The sequence below is a fragment of the Uranotaenia lowii genome, chromosome 1 (genome assembly GCF_029784155.1).
Source record: "Uranotaenia lowii strain MFRU-FL chromosome 1, ASM2978415v1, whole genome shotgun sequence".
In the NCBI taxonomy this organism is placed as follows: Eukaryota; Metazoa; Arthropoda; class Insecta; order Diptera; family Culicidae; genus Uranotaenia; species Uranotaenia lowii.
Genome location: NC_073691.1, coordinates 203,477,213 through 203,502,073, shown reverse-complemented (window position 1 = coordinate 203,502,073; position 24,861 = coordinate 203,477,213). Strand labels below are relative to the sequence as shown.

The window sequence follows — 24,861 nt, the reverse complement described above, 5'->3', positions numbered from 1 at the left end:
CGCTTCTGATGAAAGATTGACAAATACTTCATCACCGAACCAAATTTCTCGCCGTTCGATTTCTCTGTACTACCAAAACGCTTGCGGTATGCGTACTAAGACTACAGCTTTTTACAACGCGCTCTCAGCAAGTGACTACGACTGCATACTGATCACTGAAACCTGGCTGAATAATAATATTCTGAATAGCGAACTAGCCTCAAACTACTCCATTTATCGTTGTGACCGCAGTTCAGCCACGAGCACGGCTCGACGAGGAGGAGGTGTGTTGATTGCCGTAAAAAATGGGCTCAGTGCAATCCCTCTGGTCTTTGAAAACTGCGAACATCTTGAACAAACCGCTGTGAAAGTCAACATCGGCCGGACTACCCTATATTTGTGTTGCATCTATCTACGACCAAATAGCTGCCTCCGAAACTATGAGTCACATTTTACTGCCGTTCAAGAGATTATCAGTTAAGCATCTGTAAGAGATTTTGTCATTGTTGTGGGTGATTATAATCTGCCACACCTCCACTGGACATATGATCTCGACATTCATAGCTACCTACCGACAAACCCCTCAACTGAAATTGAAATCGCTCTATCGGAAACGCTACTCTCCACTGGGTTACATCAGCTTTGCGGCGTACCGATCAACAATCTACGGTTTTTAGACCTTGCCTTTTCAAACGATCCCGTCAAAGTAAACATGATTGAATCTCCCACCCCGATAGTTCCGGTGTACCGCCATCACAAGCCGTATATTTTTTGCATCGACGTTGACTTTGACGTTGGACCTTCTGAAGAGCCTGTTGGTGAATTCGATTTTGATTTCAGAAACTTTAATTTCGAGCTAGTTGCAGCTGCTCACGACTCAACCAATTGGGAATGTCTTGATGTGGCTTCAAACGTGGAATCTGCTGTCGAATTTTTCTACATGAGACTATACACAGTTTTGAAACAAAATGTCCCTTTAAAGCGCCGCCATACATTCATATCTAGGAAACACGAATGGTGGAATTCTGATCTTCGTCGTCTACGCAACCAGCTTCGAAAAGCACGCAAATGTTACAATCGAATTCGGTCTGAAGACAGTAAACATCATCTTAGACGCTTAGAAAACGAATTTAAAAGTTTAAACGAGCTGCTTCACCGTCAACATGTTTCGCGTCTTCAAGAAAACATGAAAAATGACCCCTCATCATTTTGGACACATCTCAAAAATAAAAAACAAAACGCCGCAGTCCCCGTTGATGTAAGCTTCCGCGGTGTAACCTCCTCTAGCTTGACCGAATCGGCAAATATGTTTGCTGAATTCTTCCAAAGCGTTTACTCTCCACCTAGTAGTGGCACAGACAACAGCTACCTCGCATCGCTCGAGTCTTACGACATAAACTTGCCCTTGCCGTGCTTTTCCGTTCAGGATATCTACGAGAAGCTGACCGCAGTTGACCCAACGAAAGGATCTGGTCCTGACGGCATTCCTCCTGTGGTTCTGAAACATTGCGCCGCATCTGTAGCTGTCCCGATTTGCAGTATTTTAAATCGATCGCTCAACGAAAGGACGTTTCCCAGTGCTTGGAAGGTTGCAGCAATTTCTCCGATTTATAAATCAGGCAATGCTCATCACGTCGAAAACTACCGCCCAATCTCAATCCTGAATTCAATTTCAAAAGTTTTCGAAGTTTTAATGCACGAGCGATTGTATGCTGCCATAAAACCTCTTATCTCAGAGTCTCAGCTTGGATTCGTAAATAAACGGTCTACGGTGACGAATCTGATGTGTTACGTTAGTTTCCTGAGTAATAGTCTGGAGAAAGGTTGTCAAGTGGATTCAGTCTATATTGACTTTGCAAAAGCGTTTGACCGTGTCCCGCACAGAATTCTCCTTGCAAAGATGGGTCGCCTAGGATTTCCAGCTTGGTCACTTGATTGGATTGCCTCTTAGCTGTTGCACCGACAGGCTTTCACGAAAATTAGGAATTCACGATCACGAACTTTCAACACCCCATCTGGAGTACCGCAGGGAAGTCACCTTGGACCCCTTCTGTTCATAGTTTTCGTGAATAGCCTATGTAATACTTTTCAATCCGACACTCTGCTTTATGCTGATGACTTGAAGCTGTTCATAAGAATTAGCAGTTCCGTAGACTGCCTTGCCTTACAAAACGACATCGGCAGATTAGAAGACTGGTGCCGCTTAAATGGAATGACGGCAAACGCCAAAAAATGCAAGATAGTCAACTTCACTCGTGCACGTAACACAGTCAACTTCGAATATCAACTCTCGGGTTCAACATTGGAGAATGTCAAATCCATTCTCGACCTGGAAGTGAAAATTGACAACAAACTAACATTCGCTGAACACATCGCGCTCACGTCTGCGAAGGGTTTTGCTGCATTAGGATTCTTGCGTCGTAGCACGAAAGACTTCGACGACGTCTATGCACTGAAAGCAGTGTACTGCTCTTCGGTTCGTAGCATTATGGAATACGCCGCTCAGGTATGGGCTCCTACTCAGAGTACACACTGCTACCGACTTGAACGTGTCCAGCGAAGCTTCGTTAGGTACGCTCTCCGGCGACTTCTTTGGAACGAACCACTTCGACTTCCGCCGTACGAGCAAAGGTGTGCTCTGATAAGCATTGCTTCTCTCGAAAAGCGTCGTACCGAGCTACAACAAACATTTATTTTTGATGTCTTAACTAATCGTGTTGACTCTGCTTACGTATTGGAACGCGTCAACCTTTATATATCAGCGAGGACACTACGACAACGTCAGTTCCTCTGGATACCTTTTCACCGTACTGCATATGGCCGAAACCATCCCATAGATAAATGTTGTGAACGTTTCAACTCAGTGTACCATCTTTTTTAATTCGATATGTGTAAACGTAGATTTAAATTAGGGTTGAGTAGTATGTCTTATTTTTAAGTTAGTCTGTATGGTATTCCAACCAAAGAAAAAAAAAAAAAAAAAAAAATATATATATATATATATATATATATATATATATATATATATATATATATATATATATATATATATATATATAGATATATATATATATATATATATATATATATATATATATATATATATATATATATATATATATATATATATATATATATATATATATATATATATATATATATATATATATATATATATATATATATATATATATATATATATATATATATATATATATATATATATATATATATATATATATATATATATATATATATATATATATATATATATATATATATATATATATATATATATATACAGACCCGGTAAACTTCGTCTTACCATGTTCAATTTAGCGTCCATTTTCTAATTTTCCTAGTTTTCTTTACATTTCCCTTCTTTCCCTTTACTCGAATCGTTCCGCTCAATTCTATCAAAATTAAACCAAAGAATTTAAACTCAACGGGTCTTTTAAAATCCAATTTTTGTAACTTGTTAAATAAATAACTGTATGTTGATAATATGTATGTTTCATTTGCTGTATTCCATTCAGTAGATTTATTTCGTTTTGTTATATTGTTTTTAATATTGGGACAATTTTTGGAGTATTTGCCGAATATTTTGCCTAACACAGCGCTTTCAGCTCCCAATAAGCTTTGGATGGTGTATTTTTAGAGCTGTAGAAATGAAACACATAAGAAAAGATTTTTTACTAACCATTTTCAATCAGCTTATTATTCACCATCCTCATACTTCGAAGCAGTTTAAGTTAAAATCCATATTTTCACCAAATCATTTCCAAAAAGATTCGCCTGATACTTAAGTTATAGACTTTACACATTTCAACTTAAAGTGTTCCCAACAGCACTTGTCATGGCATTAAATCTGGTGATTTTGTGTATTGCTAATTCCTTTTTTTTTTATTCAAGCAAAAAATGCAAATTAATTCCTTTGAACTTTAACCCAATGAATCAAAGAAACGATTGGTTTTGAAAAGAGGAAAACATATGTTTAGATATATTCACCCATTATTTTAAAGATTTTAATTCAAGCAGTTTTGATTTCTAAATTTCCTGAACATTGTTGGTGGTGATCTGCGATTTCATTCAGGATTACGTAATATTTTTAAGATTTAATAACATTTAAATGATAAGCAGTTTTTTTTTTTAAATTTAATAGATTGAAAATAAATAATAAATAATTTATTTCCTGGAAATTATCATATAAACAAAACCTTAATAAAAATTATGTGTCTTTTTTTCTTTAAATCTTAATTTTCAAAAATGAAACACCGGTCAAATCCTAACGAATATCATCACAGTTCAACTTTCATATGCTCTGGAAAAAGTAATATTTTCAAAAAAATATTAGTTATGTTGACAAAAAGAAATATCGAAGTATATATTTGTCCCATTTTTGGGGCAAGTGAAAACACTTAGGTCTTTTTAGATGCGTCAGTGAAAAGACTTTAAATTAATTTATTACTTGTTCTTGTTTGTCTGTTTTATCAACTTTCATTGCTATATCCTTCTCCGGAATTTCTCCGGAATAAATTAATGCTTGTTACTTCAATTTCACCGAATGCTGTTCAACCAAAAGACCTTGATTTACAAAGACCTTTATAATAATTTTGAATATCAGCTTCGGATTCAACACTCGGGATATCCTTTCTGGCCATTTTGAAGATAAAATTCTTAAATTGTAGATGTTTCATAGCTAAATTGCGCGTTTTCACTTATTCCACCTAAGAAATTACAGGAATTAATATTATTTTTAACACTATCAGGTCATATTAAAAGTTCATCATAAAAATCTGCTGCCCCTGGAATATCAATCACAAAAAAACTTTTCAACAAAAAAGTGAATCAAAAGTCTCTTCTATATAGCCAAAATATGTAAAACAAAAACATACTTTTCATGTTAAGTTTGTACTTGAATTATGTGTAAACAAACAGTAAACGTGTACACAGTTTTGGTAGATGATTTTAAAAAAAAGTTAAGTTTATTTAATCAAAATTTTTTTTGGGCCCAACAATTTTTAGATGAAGAAATAATGTATACATTTTTTGTAAAAGTTGATAGTTTGCTTAATTAGTTTGATAGTTGATAGTTAGAAATTCTTCCGGAAAATGCATTTCCTCACTTTTTCTTATTAAAAAGGAGATTATTTTATTGATAACTTCAATTTACGTTTACAAAAACTACAATTCTATCTAATATATTTCAAAGAACAGACTCTTGTTGAGAGGACGAATGGCCAAGTTGGTTAAAATCCTCTATAATTAAACAAATTAGAAGAGAATAGACTCTTGTTCAGTTAATGTGTCTAGCATTCTAGGCGTATTGGATTATACGAAATTGAATGTAAAGCTTCCCAATTTCTTATTTTCAAACGTCTTCAAAATGTCATAACATTTTTATATAATATTTATCTTCACCAAGTTCATATTTTTTGGCAACAATTGATTCGATCGATAAAATATCAATCTGTGTCACATCTAGGCGTCATTTATTACCATGTGCTGTGTACAAATAAAATAAGCAAGAAAAAAACACATCTAGGTTGCATATCGCTCCCACGTGCATAAGAAATATAGGTATGTACTTGGTTGAGAAATAGGCGCCTAATTTTTAAATTTTTCCAGCGATCAATGAACAGTATGCTTCGGTTACTATTATCTTGTAACGACGTTTGCTAGCGACGCCTCGCCCATGAAGACGAAAAACAAACCCCTCGAAGAAAAGAAAATCTCTTGCATTGAAAATATGCTTGGTTGAGAAATACGCGCCAAAATATTCTCACTGATCAGTATGCTATGCCATGGTTACTATCTTCTAACGACGTCTGCTCGCGACGCCTCGACCTTGGAGACGAAAAACAAACCGCCCGAAGGAAAAAAAATCTCAAAAAAAATGGAAGCCATGACTTTTATTTCATTCAAAAAACTACAAATTTAATTATTACGGACAACTGATGCGACTATGTGTTGTTTTTATACGATATAAACCGATTCGCATGGCTACAGAATATTCTAAAAATAATTTCATTCGAATCGTTTGGGTCATTTCGGAGGAGTAGTACTACAAACACCGTTACAAGAGAATTTTATATATATATATATATATATATATATATATATATATATATATATATATATATATATATATATATATATATATATATATATATATATATATATATATATATATATATATATATATATATATATATATATATATATATATATATATATATATATATATATATATATATATATATATAAAATTTTAAAAAAATTAAAAATTGAGAACATCATCGAGAATGCTTCTTCAGCATTTTCTCCAGCGTCCAGCGCTTTTTCTGATCGACCTGTATCATAATCAAAAACAGCGACTGCATCTTCGGTCGACAGCCCCGGCAGGGCCAATCGATCTATGGGGGGATGAATTTATGCTTTCCCTCCGAAGAAAGCTGGCCAGCAGTCGCATCGAATCGCTCTAGGTAAGGATGTTGCATCATACACAGCTCGTAGAATATCACTTCTAAGGGCCAGATGTCGCTTCGGAAGTCGTACGGTTTACCGGTCGCAGCATCCGGCGCCATGTACAGTGGAGTGCCAAAGATCGTCATACTTAACCTTTCAAAGCCGTTCGCAAAATATCCGTTTTGGGTAAATTTGAGTTGTAGTTTGATTACGTTCTCCTGACTGTAAATGTTAATCGATTTTGATGATATTATATTCATTGTGTAGGCAATTTATTTTAGTTATTCAACATTTCAAAATAAAGTCGATTTGTATTACTTGTTCGTCAGAAACTGGTTCAAAAAGCAAGTAGTCTGAAAAATCAATTTTATTTTTAAAATACTCATACCTTCTGACAGCTTTTCTGTATTTAAGAGTTTTATTAATGTTTGAAATTGTCAAGAATCCGTCTATCCGACAATGTATAGACATATTGGGGTTCAATGAAAGTTTTGACCGCTATCTCAGATCTTCCGGTAGAAAAAAAAATGTTACTTTAAAAAAACGACATCCAATTTTGGCTTTGCTTAGTTGTATTTCATTTCCCAATTAACCGATTTTAAAATCCCAAATTTTATATTTTTGTCGTTAACTTGATGATTATTTTCATAGAACATACTTGATCTGTAAAAATTCCCAGTTCTTCAGTATATTGGAATGATGATAAAGTTGTTTGAAATGAGCGCTTCAGGTCATAATGACCCGAACAGCTTTGGAGGGTTAACTCCTCCTCCAGATTGACACCGGTACAGATTTTTTCCATTTCGAAATCGGCCAACTTCAGTCGGTTGTCTGAATCGATCAGCACATTTTCCGGGTTGAGATCCCAATGGATAATGCGCCTCTGATGTAAATATTTCAGTCAATCGGCCAGGTCCCAAAACTTTGCCATTGCCACACGCTGGCTGAGAAAGTTTGCATCCTTTCGGCGTCGTTGCAAAAAATCGGCCAGATTTCCTCGTTCCGCATATCATGTTCCACGAGTCCTCGGTTTGAAAATACCCAAAATAGTGTAGGTTTCTCGGATGGCTGATCTGCGACAGGATAGTGTGCTCTTTCAGCACCGATTCTTTTGGAAGACTTGTCCTCGCTAATTTCCGCTGATTCCGAACTTACCTTGGTTTACGGGATATTTTCCGAAAAAAAAAAACAAAAACATACGTTTGACAGTTCGGGGTTCGTCAAGTCACTCAGCTCAGGGGGGTTTCGCGGTCCGTAATGTGTTAAGATTGCGAGGATGTTCCTGGGTCCGTTCCGCGTGATAAAGAAAAAACAAAACGATAGGTACGACCTCGAGAGAGTACGTTTTCATGAAGGCCCCAACAGAACTTCAACACGTGCTCAGTTCATGCATGCAAGAAACTCCATCCGATTGTTGGATTGATCATCTCTAGAAATAACGATCAATTGTAGTTAAGAAAAGGTGAACTCTTGGATTTTCACTTGTACACCAAGTTTGCAAATGTTGGGCGGACTAGGACAGTAGTCAACAGACCGTGAAGTAGCTCGGTGTCGCGAAAAGTGCAAAGCAGAAGAAAATGTTATCTAATCATCGTGTTCGCATCCGAAAACCGGAATTGGATGGTTATCTGAGGGGTTTTAAGGGCTTGAACCGCACTGGACCCAACATTTGATAAATCTAGGGAAATTTCGGAATCAAATGAAATAAAAATCCTGATGATGTTTTTTCCATTACAATTTGCTCTCTATATTTGTTGTTTTGTAGTGTTGATTTTTTTTTCCTCTAGTGTTGTATGAAGTGAATTATGGTGAACTTTTTTTTTCAGTTTTAAAAGTTTTCTCAACCGATTACGGAGAACCACTTTTAGTTGTTGTTGTTGTTGAATTGAGGATTGTTGTTAGTTTTGTAGGTACAAACCTGATTGGTTGCTGATTTCTTTTTTTATTTTAAACATCATTTGTTTTAAGATTTATCTAATATTTTTGTTCAGCTGAATTTTTACCCTCTCTCTTTCTTTCTTCCTAAACAAACACTCACGATTATGCGGTAATGATTAGTGAAAAATGGGGAGCCATTTTTTTTCGTAGGTTTTTATTGTTGCTAGTGGGTGATTTGATTATTGAAGTGTAGGATTTTTGTTTTATTTATTAAGTTCTAGTTTTGTGTTAATTTTTTGTTTCTCTTTTTGTTGTAAAACTTCTCTTACTCGAGTTGTCTTTGTGAGCATGAGCGGATCGTTCCTAACTCTCCGACTGAGTATATGACAAAATTGCATTTGTAGTTGGTGTGTTTGTGTGTTGATTCGGTTGTTTGTTTGTTAGTTTATTTTTTGTGAGTGCTGACTTTGAATCCAGTAGATGTATGTGTGTGTTTGGTTGTTTTTTCACTTAAATTTTTTGATTGCTAATATTAATAGTAGAATTGTGCAATACGATTTCATGAAATATCTTTTTCCTTTGTGTTAGTTTAATTTATCCTGTCCACATCGATGGCGAATAGTGTTGTGCTATTTTCTGTTTGATTTTGTTAATTTTGTTTTTGAGTCGAGTTACGAGTTCATTAAATGTTCTAGATTCTACTAGGTCGCAAGATTTTTACAGATGATTTTTTTTTTCAATTATTTATGCTGTAAATGTTTTTTGTATGTGAGTTTTCGTTTTTTTTATGGTGAAATAGTATGCTTACACTTTTCTTTTCTAAATTTATTACTTACGAGAGTCACTAGAATGGTTGCTATTTTTTAGTTCTTTTTGCTTTTCGGTTTTTACTAAAAATACACACTCACTTTTCTATGCTGCGACAGTTGGCGTTTTCCGGGGAATTTTCCACACATACAAGGATTTTTTTTCTTGCGATGGCCCTTATCACGCCCTCCCTGTTGAAAGTCGTGAGGCGTTGCAATTATTTACTAGTCACATGATTCACCCACCGGAAGGAGGACAATCAATCGCCACACATTTATTACTAGTTTGATTCCGGTAAGAGTTTGCCCACATTTCTCTTTATAAAAAACACATTAATGAGTAGATTGTTTGCTAACTGTTGCTTCTACGCTGCTTGAATGGCTGATCCAGGTTAAATATCTAACATCTAGTGTTGTAATACATTGTACCAATGTAGTACGCAATGAATCTATGCGTTATATCTGGCTCAGTTTCGTTTCCGATAGTACTAATGGATGCATCCTATTGTTTTTTTTATTCTACAGCTTAAAATCAAATAAAAATTAACATCCTTTCGTCTTCTTTTTCCGCCTTATTTAAAGTAAAATAAATCACGTTCGGTTTCTATTCAAATAGAAAAAGCTTCCAACCGAATTTAGCACAAATTATTCGATCATTTGCTGCCTGCCACCTGGGCGAAAAATCCGCAAAAGTCGGAACAAGCCTCACAGAAGCTGCTGCCCGGTGCTTTTTCCCATAGGTTTTTTGCCGACCCAATGGTGAAGGTCAAACGAAAAAATTTGCCACCTGGCGGTGGTGACCTTCCTTAAAATTTAAAATTAAAATTCAACTATCGGAGAAAACAAGCTCGCGGACAAAAAAAAACAAACAAATAATATGTACAAGAGCTGTTGCAATGGAACTTACTTCTCCGGGGGTGGCTGGCCATCCGTTACAACCTCGAACGTGCTTAATAGCAAATCTGTTTTCTTTTCTTATTTTTTTCTTAACTCTAAAATAAATAACAATTTACAACGGTTCTACACGCACGATTCTGAGCTTTTTTTTTCATTTACAGAAGTGTAGTTTAAGCTCCGGCTAAGACGAAAAAGAAACCCACCACATCCATCCCGCTTCAGGTGTTTCCAATCTTCTTACATGTGTCGTGAACCCAGATCATTCGGTATTCGATTGTTGTTTTGCTGTTGTGCATAACGATTTCTGCGGATATTGTTTGACTGTGCTCTTCAGGATCACTGACAGTTTGTGGTTTTGTTTGTGTCGTTTATTGTTTGTGCCTTCACATTTGTAGCTGTACTTTTTTCTGCAATTGTTTCACCTCTGCTGCTTGCGCTCTGGCCGCCATCTCTTCTATCAGTATTGTAAAAGTCGTTCCAACTTTAAAATTTGGCCGTTTGTTGTTTGAAAAAAAAAATCTCTCCTTCCGTCGTCACCTTTTGGGCGATGCTATTTACTCTGTGCTACTTTCGTCGTGTTGTGTTCGTGCATGTTGTGTCGACACTCTGCTGGTTCTTGGTGGTTGTTGAAGGGTTTTGCTGATGGTGGTTGGACGCATTACACTATCAGCTTTCCTGGGCTTGGTTTGAGCTTGCCGTTTGCTGCTGGGACTGCTGTTGATCTTGCTGATGCTGTTGTTGATGAGTCTGCGATTGACTAGAGGCGACCAGGAGTTTCTCGTTGAATGGAACCGGCTTTTCTCGGGCGGACTGCTTTTTCTGCAAGGGAAAGGAAAAATATATTAATTTTTGTTTTAAGAAATCACTGTCATCTAAGAAATCAGAGTTTCTAATTCTGTCTGTTACATTCTACGGGCTGGTGAGCGCCGATTGTTCAATATTTGTAAAGCGATTTTGTTTTGTTTTGTCGACTTTTCTATACCATCCGGTTCGGTCGTTAAACTAATTGCGTATCAGCGTTAATTTTTTCTATGAAAGTACTGAATTCGACTGAAAAGTCTTAAATAAAATGTTCTCAACAATCTAAATATTTTCAGTGTTCTTAGAGCATCTGTATCCGTTATCTATTCTTGGGTCTTATTTATCCAAGAATTGAACCAACGAAATAGGATCCAATCAAGTGAAAAACGGGCAACCCCACTCGTGTTCCATTAATTGTCGAACGGTTTATAACTGCGTCAAATTGGATCCAAATTTCATCAATTTTGGAACAATCCTTATACCAGTTCCAAAAAAATGTGAGATGAAACTGGTATAATGGAACACGGATGCGGTTGCTTGGGTCGGAATTTGGGTCTAAACCGGCTGTTTGGACCACGGATACAGATGCTCTTAGTTGTCATGTTCGACCAATCGAAGCAATCAATTAAAAACTCAAATTTCAATTGAAGCAGTCATAGACTACAAGCACATGTTTTATTTGCATTCCGTTTGTAACTTTTCTAGAATAAAGAAGTAATTGTGTTGTAAAAAAAACTAAAAACGGGTTTGGCTCCTTAAAACTTAACGGTATGAGCCGTTTCAAATAAAGATATTATAAAAAAAAAGTAATTGTTAGTACCACATAAAAAACAGTCTTATTCTTGAAAACATCTGGAAGACATATCATCGGCGACGAGGACACTTGTGGAATTCAAGTACTCATCCTTAATTGAACCCGAGAAAGAATGGCAGCAAATCAGAAGCTACAAGCAGCGATTTTGCAGATGACAAAACTTATCTAGCGGTTGGCCGTTCCACAAGCAGCAAACCCCCCCCCCCATAGCAAGTGTTGAAATAGCTGTCCATCAACATCAGTGAGATCGAATCAGAGATCCGAAGAACGGCACCACAATCGAAAAATGGTTCGCTCGTCATTTGGATTCGTTCGAAAGCGACGGACGCAGTTTCTACGATGCAGCAAAAGTTAGACTTCTGCTCCGAGAATTGGACACCGGTTGCTACAATCGTTACGTGAACTACATCCTTCCTCAATTGCCGAAGGACATCCCTTTTGCTGACATCATCAAGATACTGCAAAAGATCTTCGGTAGGCAAACATCCATTTTCAACAAGCGCTACCAGTGTCTTCAGCTGGTAAAATCGGAAGCTGACGATATTATTTACTACGGTGGTCAAGTCAACATGCGAAGTCATGCGAAGAGTTCGAATTTCAAAACTTGAACATCGCCCAAATCCAATTTTTGTCTACGGTCTCAAAGCACCACGTTAAGCGGACATTTGAGCAAGATTGCTCATCCGCAACGAATGAGGAACGGGCGAAGCTCCGGTGACAATTCAAACTCTTATCGACGAGCTCCAGCAAATTGTCAATCTCAAGTCCGACACCACGATGATAGAACATCCATCAAGTTCGAATAATACAGTCCGGAGCATTTAGATGAGGAAATCCGGCAGCCAATGCATTTCGACCGCGATTGTCCCTTTTTCGACCATCTCTGCAAGGTATGCAACCGCATCGTGCACAAAAGAAGCTACTGTGGATGCATGAGGAAGTCAAGTGATTCTTCAACCAAACCCCAAGCGAAAAAGAAAAAGCACTTCCACAAGAAGGTTGGCTCCATAACCGAAGCCAAGGGCGTTTACGTGAACCACATCGTAAAAAGTTCCGGGAAGCGCAGGTATGCGACTGTCACCATCAATTAGGTCGCTATCTTGCTGCAATTGGATTTCGCGTGCGATATCAGCGTAATTTCCAAAGAACATGGCACCAGCTCGGCAAACCGAAACTTACTCCACCATCGATTGAAGCATTCAATGTATCCGGTGGTGTACTTAACCTCATCGGCGAATTCACCCTCAACGGCATGAGCAACAGTGGCCAATGGTTTGTTACGTCATCACCAGACCTCAACGTGCTAGGAGTTGATTGGATCGACATGTTCAGTCTGTGATCGCTTCCATTCGACACCCTCTGCAGTCAAATTTCATGGATCTTCGAGCTATTTATCGAAAAAATAACATCACAGCTTCAAGCAACTCATCCGGCGGTTTTCAACAACTCGCTGGACCACTGCAAGAAAACAAAGGTAAAACTTTTTTCTTAAATCTAACGACAAGCTTGTTTTTTGTCCGAAGCGACCAATTCCGTTCAACAACATTTTGCTAGTGGAGGCTGAGCTAACACATCTATAATCGCTCAACATAATAAAGCCGAACGGTTTTTTCGGAGTGGGCTGCTCAGATTTCCGGAGGAAATTTCAGCTCAACTGAGTGGAAGTTTGATATTCAGCATCATCGACCTTTCTGATGAGTATCTGCAGGTGGAGGTAAAAGAGAAATCGAAAAAACTTCTCACCATCAACGCACATCGGGTTTTTTTTTTCAATCCAACCGCCTCCCTCCCGGGGTTTACAGCACCCGGGGAATTCCATCGGCTGGTTGGCGCAATGATTGATGACATTCCTGGTGTTTGTTCATTCCTCGAAGTTTTTATCATATTCGGACCAACCTGGGAAAAACACAAAGCGTCATTGGATCAACTACTTCAGCAATTGGAGGAATATGGGTTTCATGTCAAGTAGAAAAGTGACACTTTGAAGAAACTAGAGACTTTCTTTCTTTCAATCAAATACTGGGGGTCTCCAAGCCATCTCCTCCATTCCAGCACCAACCAAAGTTTCCGAACTGCGCTCATTCCTGATGTCAGATTTGCCCGCAACATCCATGAACTTCGACATCCCGTCGACCAGCTACTCAAGAAAGATGCGAAGTGGCGGTGGAACAACGATTTTCAACGGGTATTCCAGCGATTCAAAGAAATCCTGCAGTCCGAATTGTTGATGACGCATAACGATCAGAAAGGACACCTAAAGGCAATTCAGCGGAACGGGCAGTCGGAAAAGGAAGCACTTGCGCTTGCTTATGTACGGTGTGACGAAATTCCACAAGTACCTACTGGGTCGATGATTTACTCTTCTGCCGCTTCTATAAATTTTTGGTTCGTAGTCGATTTGCGGCGACTTCAGTCAGATGTGGACGCTGATGCTGCCCAACTACGATTTTGACATCCGTTACGTTTCCACCAACAACACTGTCCATCAAGTCCCAGTTTCTTTTGCAGCTATCCAAACCGCAGAGAAGACAGTCAAAGAGCTACAGGCAGTGCTGAAGTTCATACGTGATGGCTGGCCAACCGATCCACTTACTTAAATAACTTAATGTTCCCCCGCGCCGATCTTCCGGTGCATAGGGCCGTGGTAAAAGACCTCCACTGTTGACGATCCGGAGCCAGCGTCTTCACTTGGTCCCAGTCAAGACTCTAGTTGACAGTTCGTATTACGGCAGCTAGGCTTCGCCGCCACGAGTTTCTGGGTCTGCCTCTTCTTCAATATTCTTCTGGATTCCATTCTAGCGCCTCTCTGCAAATCTCGTTCTCATCTCTTCGCAGCGTGTGCCCAATCCATCTCCACTTACGTTTCCGAATCTTGATTTCTTACGTCCTTTGATGACACCGGCGATGTAGTTCCTCATTTGAGATCCAGTTGCCAGGCCACCAAGCGCAGATGATATTCCGCAGGCAGCGGTTATGTGCACCAAGTTTCACACCCATACAACAATACGGATTTGACGTTTGAGTTGAAGATTCGGATTTTCGCTCGTAGAAAGATCTGGCGTGACCACCGGATGTACCGGAGACTCGCAAACGCAAATCGAGCCTTTCAGATCGGGGTTTCGATGTCTTTTCTGGTACCACCATTAGGTGTTATCTGGCTACCAAGATACTGGAAGCACTCGACATTCTCAACTTGTTTCTCAGCTACCATGAAATTGGAAAAATTTCCTGTGTTGATTTCCATCGACTTGTTCTTTCCGACATTGATTTTGAGACCTGCTGCCTTGGAGGTTCCGGTGAGATCGTCGAGTTTGCTCTGCATGTCTTGTTGTTTTAGGGCGAGCAAAACAATATCGTCAGCCAAGTCAAGGTCGTTTAGCTGCTCCATTGTTGAAGGATTCCACGGCATTCCTCGGTTTGGTCTACAGTCAATCGATCCAGTCAAGATCTAATCCATTATGATAAGAAAATGAAGCGGTGATAAGATACATCCCTGTCTCACTCCAGCAGTTACCGGGATTGGTTCGGACAAGACACCGTCGTGTCTTACACGCAAATGCCTCGTACTGTGCTTCGATAAGATGGACTAGTTTCTCTGGGACCCCTCGTCGCCTTAGAGCAGCTCAGATGTTTTCGTGGTTCAGTCGGTCAAATGCTTTTTCGAAATCAAAGAACACCAGTAGAAGAGAGTTCTGGAATTCGTTGATTTGTTCCAGTATGATTCGTAGCGTTGTGATGTGGCCCACACATGATCGTCCGGATCGGAATCCAGCTTGTTGCCGTCGGAGTGCAGAATCGATTTTCTCCTGCATCCTGTTCAGGATCACTTTGCAGAATACTTTGAGAGTTGTACAGATCAACGTTATGCCTCGCCAGTTACCGCACTCTGTCAGGTCAACGAGATGGGTTACACGACAATCATTTTTCAACTTACCCACAAGGCGTTGGAAAACGTTGAAAAGTGCATTATAATTATTAAATTTTTAGCTTACATATTCAGGCAAACATTTTTCATTCGAATTATAGTTAATATGTTAAAAAAATAATTCTAAGTTGATCCCACCATTTGTCCTAAACTTTGTTTCCGATCATATGTGCAAATCATCCCGTCGACAACCTACCTTCCTCCGGAACGGGAAACAGCCGGGCTTCTCCACCACCGGGGGAGCATTGATGAGCAAATCGGGCGTCGGACACTCGTCGGCCCCGAACACGTTCAGCTCCCGGAAGCACTCGGTTTCGATCATCTCGTTCTGCCACGGGATCGAAACCGACCCGGTGTTGAACTTCGAGTAGAAGTTTTCGTCCGTCGCGTCCAGGTTGACTCCCTTGACCGTCGAAAACTGCTCGATGTCGAGCACATCTTTGGCGTAGACGGCGTGCGGCTAAAAGTCGAAAAATATTATGTTAATCGCTCATTTTGTGTCCTAAATATTTTAAAAGGTAAGCTTCTTACATCGGGCACGAAGGGTGGCTCCACCAGGCCAGCCTCTAGCCGTTTCCAGTTAATACTGTTGAAGAATACGTGCAGTTTTCCTTCCCGGGCTCCGTAGCGTCCATTCCGGCAGCCGAGCCGATTTTTGACTGCCTTCATGAGCAACTGTTGACACAGCGATTTGGCATCGTCGGTGAACTTGAGGGAGTACTTTTCGGCATCCTCCTTGACCCGCCGGTCCACCTCTTCCCGTTTGACCTTCTCCTTGCGAGCCCGGAACGGGGCCTGGCCCTCGATCATCTCGTACAGCAGACAGCCGAAGCTGAACCAATCCGGCGAGAAGGCATACTTCTCGTTGTCGATTACTTCCGGGGCCATGTAACCTGGAAAGAAAGAATTTCTGTATTGAAATTGAAAAACCAAAAGACAATTTCTCAGTTCTTACCAACGGTGCCAACTCTCCCCCTGACCATTTCGCCCTCGGGAATTTCCACGGCCAGTCCCAGGTCCGATATTCGCACGTGACCGTGATCGTCCAGAAGGATGTTTTCCGGTTTGCAATCCCGATAGACGATGCCCATCTGGTGGAGGTGTTCCAGCCCGCAGACCACCTCGGCCGCATAAAACCGGGCCCGGTTCATCTCGAACCCTGGCTCCCCGCCCATATTGTAGATGTGGAACTTCAGGTCACCTCCTGAGAATGGAACAACAAGAAAAAATCCGATTTAAAGACGCAAATTAAAAAAAAAGAGTTAGTAATCAAACCCACCGTTCATGATTGTCAGCACCAGGCAGAGGGCGTCCTTGGTTTCGTACGCGTACGCCAGATTAACTACGAACCGGGAGTTGATCTTCTGCAGGATCTGCTTCTCGATCAGCACCATCGATTCGCCTTTCCGCTTCTTGATGCGCTTCTTTTCCAGCTTTTTACAGGCGTACATCTTGCCGGTTGCTCGAACCTGTTCATGACAAAATTGGATATCTTTAATGTTTGTAGGTTATGTTATAAATGGCCTGCCTTCGACCAGACCGAACTGAGCGCCATTAGAAAATTTAAAAATATCTGAAACCAAATCTCGAGTTATTCATATCCTAGATCGCAAAACCGAACACAAATGATTAAAATGAATTCCTTAAATTACAAACTATTGGTTCTAGCTCATTATCATCAAAGATTCTGTTTCTAGATGAAAATATTTGCACATGAAGTTCAAGTGTCTCGAAAAAGTGCTGATGGCGTTCAGTTCGGTCTGGTCGAATCCCGACCAAATAGTGTCTGTTAAAATTAAATGGTTTCGAGATTCAATGTGATTTTCTGGAATAGTGGATGAACAATTTAGGAATTAAATGTTCTACATTTTGAAATTTTGTAGGGAAAAGTGGGGCTTCGGATTCCATGCGTTAACGTGGGCCACAATCAATCTCCGAAGTCTCGGAATCTCGGAAATCTCAAACCAACTAATCTCGCCGTCGCATATTTTCACATAAATTGTTCACCTGTGCTGCAGGCCAACAGGCTCTGAACTTCAGATCCTGAATTCTTTTCTCTGGTCTTTAAACTCTGACCTCTGAACTATGGACATTAGACTGAGGACTGTGAATTCTGGACTTTAGACTCTTGATTCTTCACTCTCAATTCTGAACATAGGACTCTAGGTTCTGGGCATTAGACTCTGGACTTTGGAATTTGGACTCTGGACCCTAGAATCTGTACTCTGAGCTCTTATCAGTGGACTCTATACTGTGGACTCTAGCCTTCCGAGTATGAATTCTGAGATTAAAACTCTAGACTCTAGACTCTGGATTCTGGAATATGGAATATAAACTCTGAACTCCGGACTCTAGACTCTGGACACTGAACTCTAGACTCTGGACGCTGGGATATGGAAACTCTGGACACTGGAATTTGGCCACTAAACTCTGTACTCTAGAATTTAAATTCTGCACTGTGGGCTCCGATTTTTGACTCTAAACTGTATATGTCGGACTCCGGACTCTTGACATTGGATTCCGGATTCTGATATCAGCACTCTGAACTCATCCCTATGTTGTGGAGTTTTGACTCTAACCTCTAGACGCTGGACTTCAAACTTTGGACCCAGGACTTAGATTTTCGACCTTGTACCATGGAATCTGGACTCCGAACCCTATACTCTGAACCGTGGACTCAGAACTCCGTTCTCTGAATTTTACACTTTGAACGTTGGAAATTGGACTCTGAGTTGGGAACTTTTACTCTTAACCCTGGAGTCTGAATTCTGAACTTTGAACCCCCGACTTCGAACTTAAGAATCTGCACTTTGGAGTCTAGACTCTGAACTCTTGATTCCCTCATTTGAAAAAAATAGCACATGGGCCTACGCAATTAGATGTAAAGTAAATTTTTAAAAATATCTTTTGTGTGTTAAAACATATTTATTCAATTGCTGCTTTGATTAAACATGCCAAGGTTAATTCATCTGCTAATTTATTGAATGACCCACGAGATGCATCGGTGTGGAACGTTGAACATAAAATTCATAGTGTTGAACTTATTTATCATTAAGAATAACTATCTGCCGGAATTAATAAGGTGGCAGGCCTCTGCCTAAAGATTCTAGATTTGGCAGGTACGAAACTCGTTTCATCGATAAATATTGACATCTCTAAAAAACGTCGAAAAATTGCAAAATTACACGTTTAAAAAACGTTTGTGGCTTATTTTCATCATGCATCGAAGGGTTAAATTCAATTGGAAATTCAACATACACAGTAAACGAAAATTACTGAGTTTGGCAATTTATTTTACCGAACCAGTTCTATAATTTAGATTAACGACTTTATTTCTACCGAACTTTGTTGATCGATTCTTGACGTACCGAAGTTCGTATAGAAATATGTAAACAAATCGGATTGTCATAAACTTTTCGGTAAAAAACGCCGAGACAACTGTCAAAAAAAAAAACGCCAAAACTGTCAAACGGGAAATATTTAATTTTCTCGTGTGCGCGCATTCGTATGTCTGTATCACGTATTAAAGTGGTTTGTTGAGAAATATTTAGTTATTGTTGGTAAGTATTTATACGTAAAAAGCTACAAAGTGGAGTTCTTTTTTTGATTTTCAAGTTGTTTTTGATTTTGTTGTTTCCATAACACTACAGGCACGTTATAATATTGTCGGAAATAACCTTGATTTTTTTTTAGCTGCCCCTGTTCCCGAGAGCAAAATTAAAGTTTGCTCTACGACGACGGCGACCGAGTATTTTAATTTTTATTCTTTTTTATATAAAAATAAAAAGGAAAATAAATAATAAAATCAATGCGAACAATAAAATGGAAGCGTCTTCTGGAAATGTCGGTATCATACCGGTAACAGTAACCGAAAACTGTAAAATGTTCGGTTCGGTACCGAAACCATAAAACGATCTGAAATTTCAGCTTATAATCGCAATCAGCACAGTGCATTACGCGAGATGATCCGAGACTCGAGATTTGATTCAGCTTGCGTGTTACGAAGTATATCAGAAGCTGGAACGTTTTACGAGTTTTGGTATAAATTAAAGAAAAAAATTGCAGTTGTCGGTTAATATTACTGGAATTTCGGCAAATGTAGATATTTTGGCAAGAACTACCGATATCAGTAAAAAATAGCGGTATTACGGTAAAAACCACCGGTTGTTCGATAAAAATATCGATTTTTCTTCAATTTTTTCGGTAGAACTAGGTAAACAATATATTTTTGATAGTTACAGGTATTTCGGTAAAATCTACTAGTTGTCCGGAAAATATTACCGAAATTTTACAGCTTAAAAAGATCACGGTATTTTGGTAATATATACAGATATTTCGTTAAATATAACAGGTATTTCGGTTAACTCAACAGGTATATATTACCGAGCTTTTATAGATTTTTCGGTTAAACGCCGGCGTTTCGGTAATAATTATAGGAATTTCGGATCAAAAACACCGGTTGATCGGTAATATAATGAGTCACGTGGACAGTGGACGTGGACAATATTTCGACAGATGATTTTAAATATAATCAGTCGAATTTTGGCTTTGTTTACCAAAAAAGGTCCGTAATATTTGACAGCTTCGTCCCTTCTGGGCGATGAAAAAACTACCGAACAGATTACCGATCTTCGCATGAAAGGAACTCGGTAATATTCGTTTAGTGTGTAAGAAAATAAAACAACACTACTTAATTGTTGAAAAAACATCGACTGGCCACAGTGCAGGCGATTTATCGCGCGAATCTATCCAGTGATCATCCGTACATACACTGAAAATATTCTCTCGGGTATTTTTCATCATAAATGACAATTTTTCAAAAATGTATATGTGTAGAGGAAGAAAAGGCTGAACGGATAAAAATGAAATTCGTTGTCCCACGCCATCTTGTAATCCAAAATGGCGGCTTCCGCACAACAGAAATGCTGGAAGTGCCTGAATAGCACATGAAACCCTCACAATATAGGTATTGAGTGAAAGGGCTCGAAAATGTAAAAAATCTGTAAAAGCACTGAAATTTTTTTTTCAAAAATATGACCAATGTTGAAAAAATAAGACAAAATAATGAGAAAAATATAACAAAACTGTGGCAAAAATTTGAAAAAAATACTATACTTAAAACTTGACAATCAAACGACAATCAAAAAACTTTAAGAACTATGGCAAAAATATGCCAAACAAAAAGGTGACAAATGACAGAACTTAGAATAAAATGCGACAAAAATGTGGTAAAAAAAACTATGCCTAATATTATTAAATTATGACAATAATATGAATAATTATTTTTACACAAAAATGACAAAAAAATGTCAAACAAATATGATGGAAATATGACAATTTTTTGACAAATATGAAAAAAAAAATGATCAAAATTCGACAATAAAATGACAACAGTCTGACCGAACTAAAATTAGGACAAATATTTGAAAAAAATTACAAATATGACATAATAATAACAAAAATTTAAAATAAAATCACAAAAATCTGACAAACATATGATAAACCAGGGATGAGAAAACCGCGGCCCTCGAGACATGTTTGTGCGGCGCGCGAAGCTTTTCTCAAATTTAATTTAATGATTTTAAACGATAGATTTCAATCATAATAAAATACTGACTCAAACAAATTGAAAAAATAAATAAATATGTCAGTAATTTGATCAAGTATGACTTTATTTGTTCGTAGTTGCATTTGCAATCATTCAGAATGATAACTTTTTCTAGAATGTTAAGCATTTAATGTGTTCTTTTAAATGCATTTTATTTTTATTTATTGGCCACAGATAATCACAGACATTTCTTAGTCCGTTAGTGAGATTTTTTTTTCGATTCAAGCAAAAATAAAGTTGTGTGATAAATACTCAGCAGTTTTTTTTTTGAAAGGTAAATTATTTCATCTAATTTGGAAAAAAAAGTTAGTTCTGAACAAAAACGAATACCATTAGAAGTAAATAATTTTTGATCTTGAATATTGACGAAAAGAAGGAAAGTAAAATAAAATAATTGGATGATCGATTTAAGATTTCTCACGACCAAGTTTTGGACAAAAACTCTGAATTTTCGACAAAAATAAAATGTATCATTAATTGATTCGACCTAAAAAGTTTGTGACGAATATTTGTGATGATATTTTTAAAAATTTAAAAGAAAAATTCAATGCCAATCATCATCAAATTCAGTAATTTTAATTGAATATAAACATTCAACATTCATAAAATTTCCATAAACCAGCTTTAGAAAGCCTTTTCCAGTGGAATCTGTAAAAAAAAAGAATTAAAATCAGGAACGTAAATTGTAATTTTGACGAAGTTTGCTTTAAAACTGTGAAATAAGGAATTTTTCTGTGACTTTTTTACAGTTTGTAGAAAAAAACAGGTCTTCGAGGACAGAACTTGAATTTAGAAAAAAAAAACTTAAAAAAATGTAAACAGAGAAAAGGATTTTAAGACTTTGAAATTCAAAAACAATTCAAAGTACAACCCTGAGGAGACGGTGATTTCCTAGAAATATATTTTTCTCAATTAAAACTTTAATTGAAGTGATGTCGAATTGTAACAAAAGTTCGTACAAAAATGAGTGTTTTCTAGAAAACAGTTCAAATCTTTTTAAAAACTATTTTGGTTTCGAATAAAAAAAGGGAAACAAATTATGTTTCTGGCAGTAAGAATAAATAAAATTCAAATCGATTAGGAAAATTAAGTTATTCAAATATGATGGGAATTTGGTGATATAAATATTCAATTTCGGCTGATATTATCAACCTTGATTAAAGAAAATAGTGATTATATCCTATTTCTTCTAATCGTTAAATTTTCTCTGTTTCAGTTATTGTTTCGTCAAACATTTGTCATTATAAAAATTGACGGAAAGCTCTGACTATTAAAAAATATTATTTTGAGTACGGTCAGCCAAAAAGATTTCAAATTAAATTTGACCCGTTGCTTCAAAAGGTTGTTAACCCCTGTGATAAACTATAAATAAAAATATTACAAAGGTAGTAAAAATATAGCAGAAATTTTACAATAAAATTGCAAAATTATGAGAAATTTGCTAAAATATTAAAAAATACAACCCTGTCAAAAATATGTCAAAAAAATAACAAAATGATGACAAATACGAGAATCAAATCACAAGAATCAAACAAAATATGGAGAAAAAAATCCGAAAAAATCGTGAAAAACATTTAACATAAAAATGACAAATGTAATAATGATATGACGAAATAATGACAAAATAAAGACGAAACTATGAGCATGTGAAAGATGTAGCTCATTTAGCGAGCCAGTTGCCTCCTGAGCCGATGACCGTGAGTTCGAATCTAAAAGTAATCATCGAGCACAGTGGTACCGGATAAGTGTTTTCAGTAATTCTTCGATAGATACATCATTGATATAAGTCGTGAATGACATGAACAAAGAAAGTTAACGCGACTTTAATCGAAACTAAAAAAGACGAAACTATGAAAAAAAAAATTACAGTCAAATGAAAAAAAAAAAACTGACAGAAATATGATAAAAATAAGACAAATAAAAAAGGGATAAAAGTTGACAATAAAATGGCAAAAAACTGACAAAACTATAACAAAGCTTTGTAAATTTTTCGACATTTTTTTTGTCATAGTTTTGTCACATTTTTGTCGTGTTTTTATTATTTTTTTCATAACTATGTCATATTTTTATCACATTCGTAATATTTTTCTCATGGTATTGTCATATTCTTGGCAAATTTTGTCATATTTTTTTAATTTTTTTTTAGTTATTATAGTTGTCATATTTTTATTATATTTGCCATATTTTCATAACGTTGTCAAGTTTTCGTTAATCTTGTTGATAGTTTTGTCAGTTTTTTTTTTCATTTTGTAGTCAAATTTCTGCCATCATATTTTTATTTTATTTTGTTTTTATATTTTGGTTATGGCATTGTCATTTCATTGTCAAATTTATTAAATTTTTGCTATACTTTTTCTCATAGTTTAGTCATATTCTTCTCATGTTTTTTTGTCAGAGTATCGTATTTCTTTTATCATAATGTTGTTTACCATATTATTTTCATAATGTTTGCATATTGATGTCATAAGTTTTCTTGGATTTTTTATGCAATTTTCAGTCATTTTCAATATTTTAAAGTTGAGCGAAAGCCGCCATATCGAATTTGAAGATAACGTACCATACCCATATTGTGGGTTTTTTATGCAATTTTCAGTCACTTGCATTTTGAAGTTAGGTGGAATCCGCGTTCTTGGGTTTCAAAATGGCGTACTGGCACCGTTTATTCATTTCCTTAAGATTCCTCTTTATGTCCCCCTGCGGTCTTGTTTTCACGATCCTCAAATTCACAAGGTCTTTTTTACGCGGTTTTCCGCAATTTACGCATTTTTTCAGAATTAACGCAAATTGTTTCTTGCGCTTACTTACTTACACATTTTTGATTCTTATTTCTAATTTGCAATGATTTTTTCTCGTGTGATTAATTTTTCCAAAACACTAAAGGTTTTTTTTAGTGTTGAACCGCTTCGCAATTCGCGTGCACTGTGGCCGGCCTTTAAAAAAAGAACTTGAAAATTCATCCGGCGAATGAACATTTCATTTCACAGTTCGCTTCGCTCTCACTAAGGCGTCAATCGCTGGAAAATGATAGAACTTTCCCAAATTTTTACTACAATTAGTTTTCTAAAATGTTCGAGATCATTGCCAAGCCTGACATTACAAATATTTTCCTAAAAACAGTGCATTTAGCTTGATAACAAAGGCTTTAAAATTGATTCTGTCTGAGAAATCAAAATATTTGAATTTTTGCTTTAAATCATATAGTAAATAGGAAGAAAATTTATGAATTCTTTTTTATCTAAATTTATACACGATTAGCAGTATAGGGTAAACATAGTCGAAAGATCATTCATCTATTGATTTGTTTGAGTTTGGACAAATATTAAGGTGCCCTGAATAAGAAGCCAGGTTTCATTTAGTCTTAAAAATGTATAGGTATTTGTTAACTCCAAAAAAAAGCTTCTTATTTACCTCCGAGATTAGAAAGCGTTTCATTTTTTGGAACATAGTATTTCAAGTTTTAATAATGACGATAAAAATTTGTATTCTAAAGCTCAGAACGATTAATTCAAATTTGAAACATTGTTCCACGACAGAAACTCCAAAAATTATAGTAAATTTCTGTTCAATTTATACATTTTGATATTTCAATCGGAAGATTCTTCTTCTTATTTTCAATGTCGATGAATATTTCTCGATAAATTAGCATAAAAAATCAAAATTTAGGACCGTAGCACCCTTATTTAAG

The 24,861-nt window shown here is 37.0% G+C and overlaps 2 protein-coding genes across 2 annotated transcripts in view; both read right to left on the bottom strand.

Annotated features, from left to right (window-relative positions):
• Positions 1–1,767: 1,767 nt before the first annotated feature.
• Positions 1,768–10,687, bottom strand: LOC129738306 (serine/threonine-protein kinase Nek2-like). Its single transcript, XM_055729491.1, is given in 6 exon segments — positions 1,768–1,805; positions 6,287–6,600; positions 7,212–7,457; positions 7,459–7,597; positions 10,270–10,367; positions 10,587–10,687. Coding segments are annotated over 6 exon segments (936 nt in total).
• LOC129738305 (G protein-coupled receptor kinase 2) overlaps positions 8,165–24,861 on the bottom strand; it is a 175,453-nt gene continuing 158,756 nt past the window's right edge. Inside the window, exons 7-11 of the mRNA XM_055729490.1 lie at positions 16,848–17,037; positions 16,524–16,772; positions 16,100–16,461; positions 15,765–16,028; positions 8,165–10,847 (exon numbers count right to left, since the gene is read on the bottom strand). Coding sequence (XP_055585465.1) covers positions 10,695–10,847; positions 15,765–16,028; positions 16,100–16,461; positions 16,524–16,772; positions 16,848–17,037 — 1,218 coding nt within the window. The 3' untranslated portion in view covers positions 8,165–10,694. The remainder of the gene's footprint in view (positions 10,848–15,764; positions 16,029–16,099; positions 16,462–16,523; positions 16,773–16,847; positions 17,038–24,861) is intronic.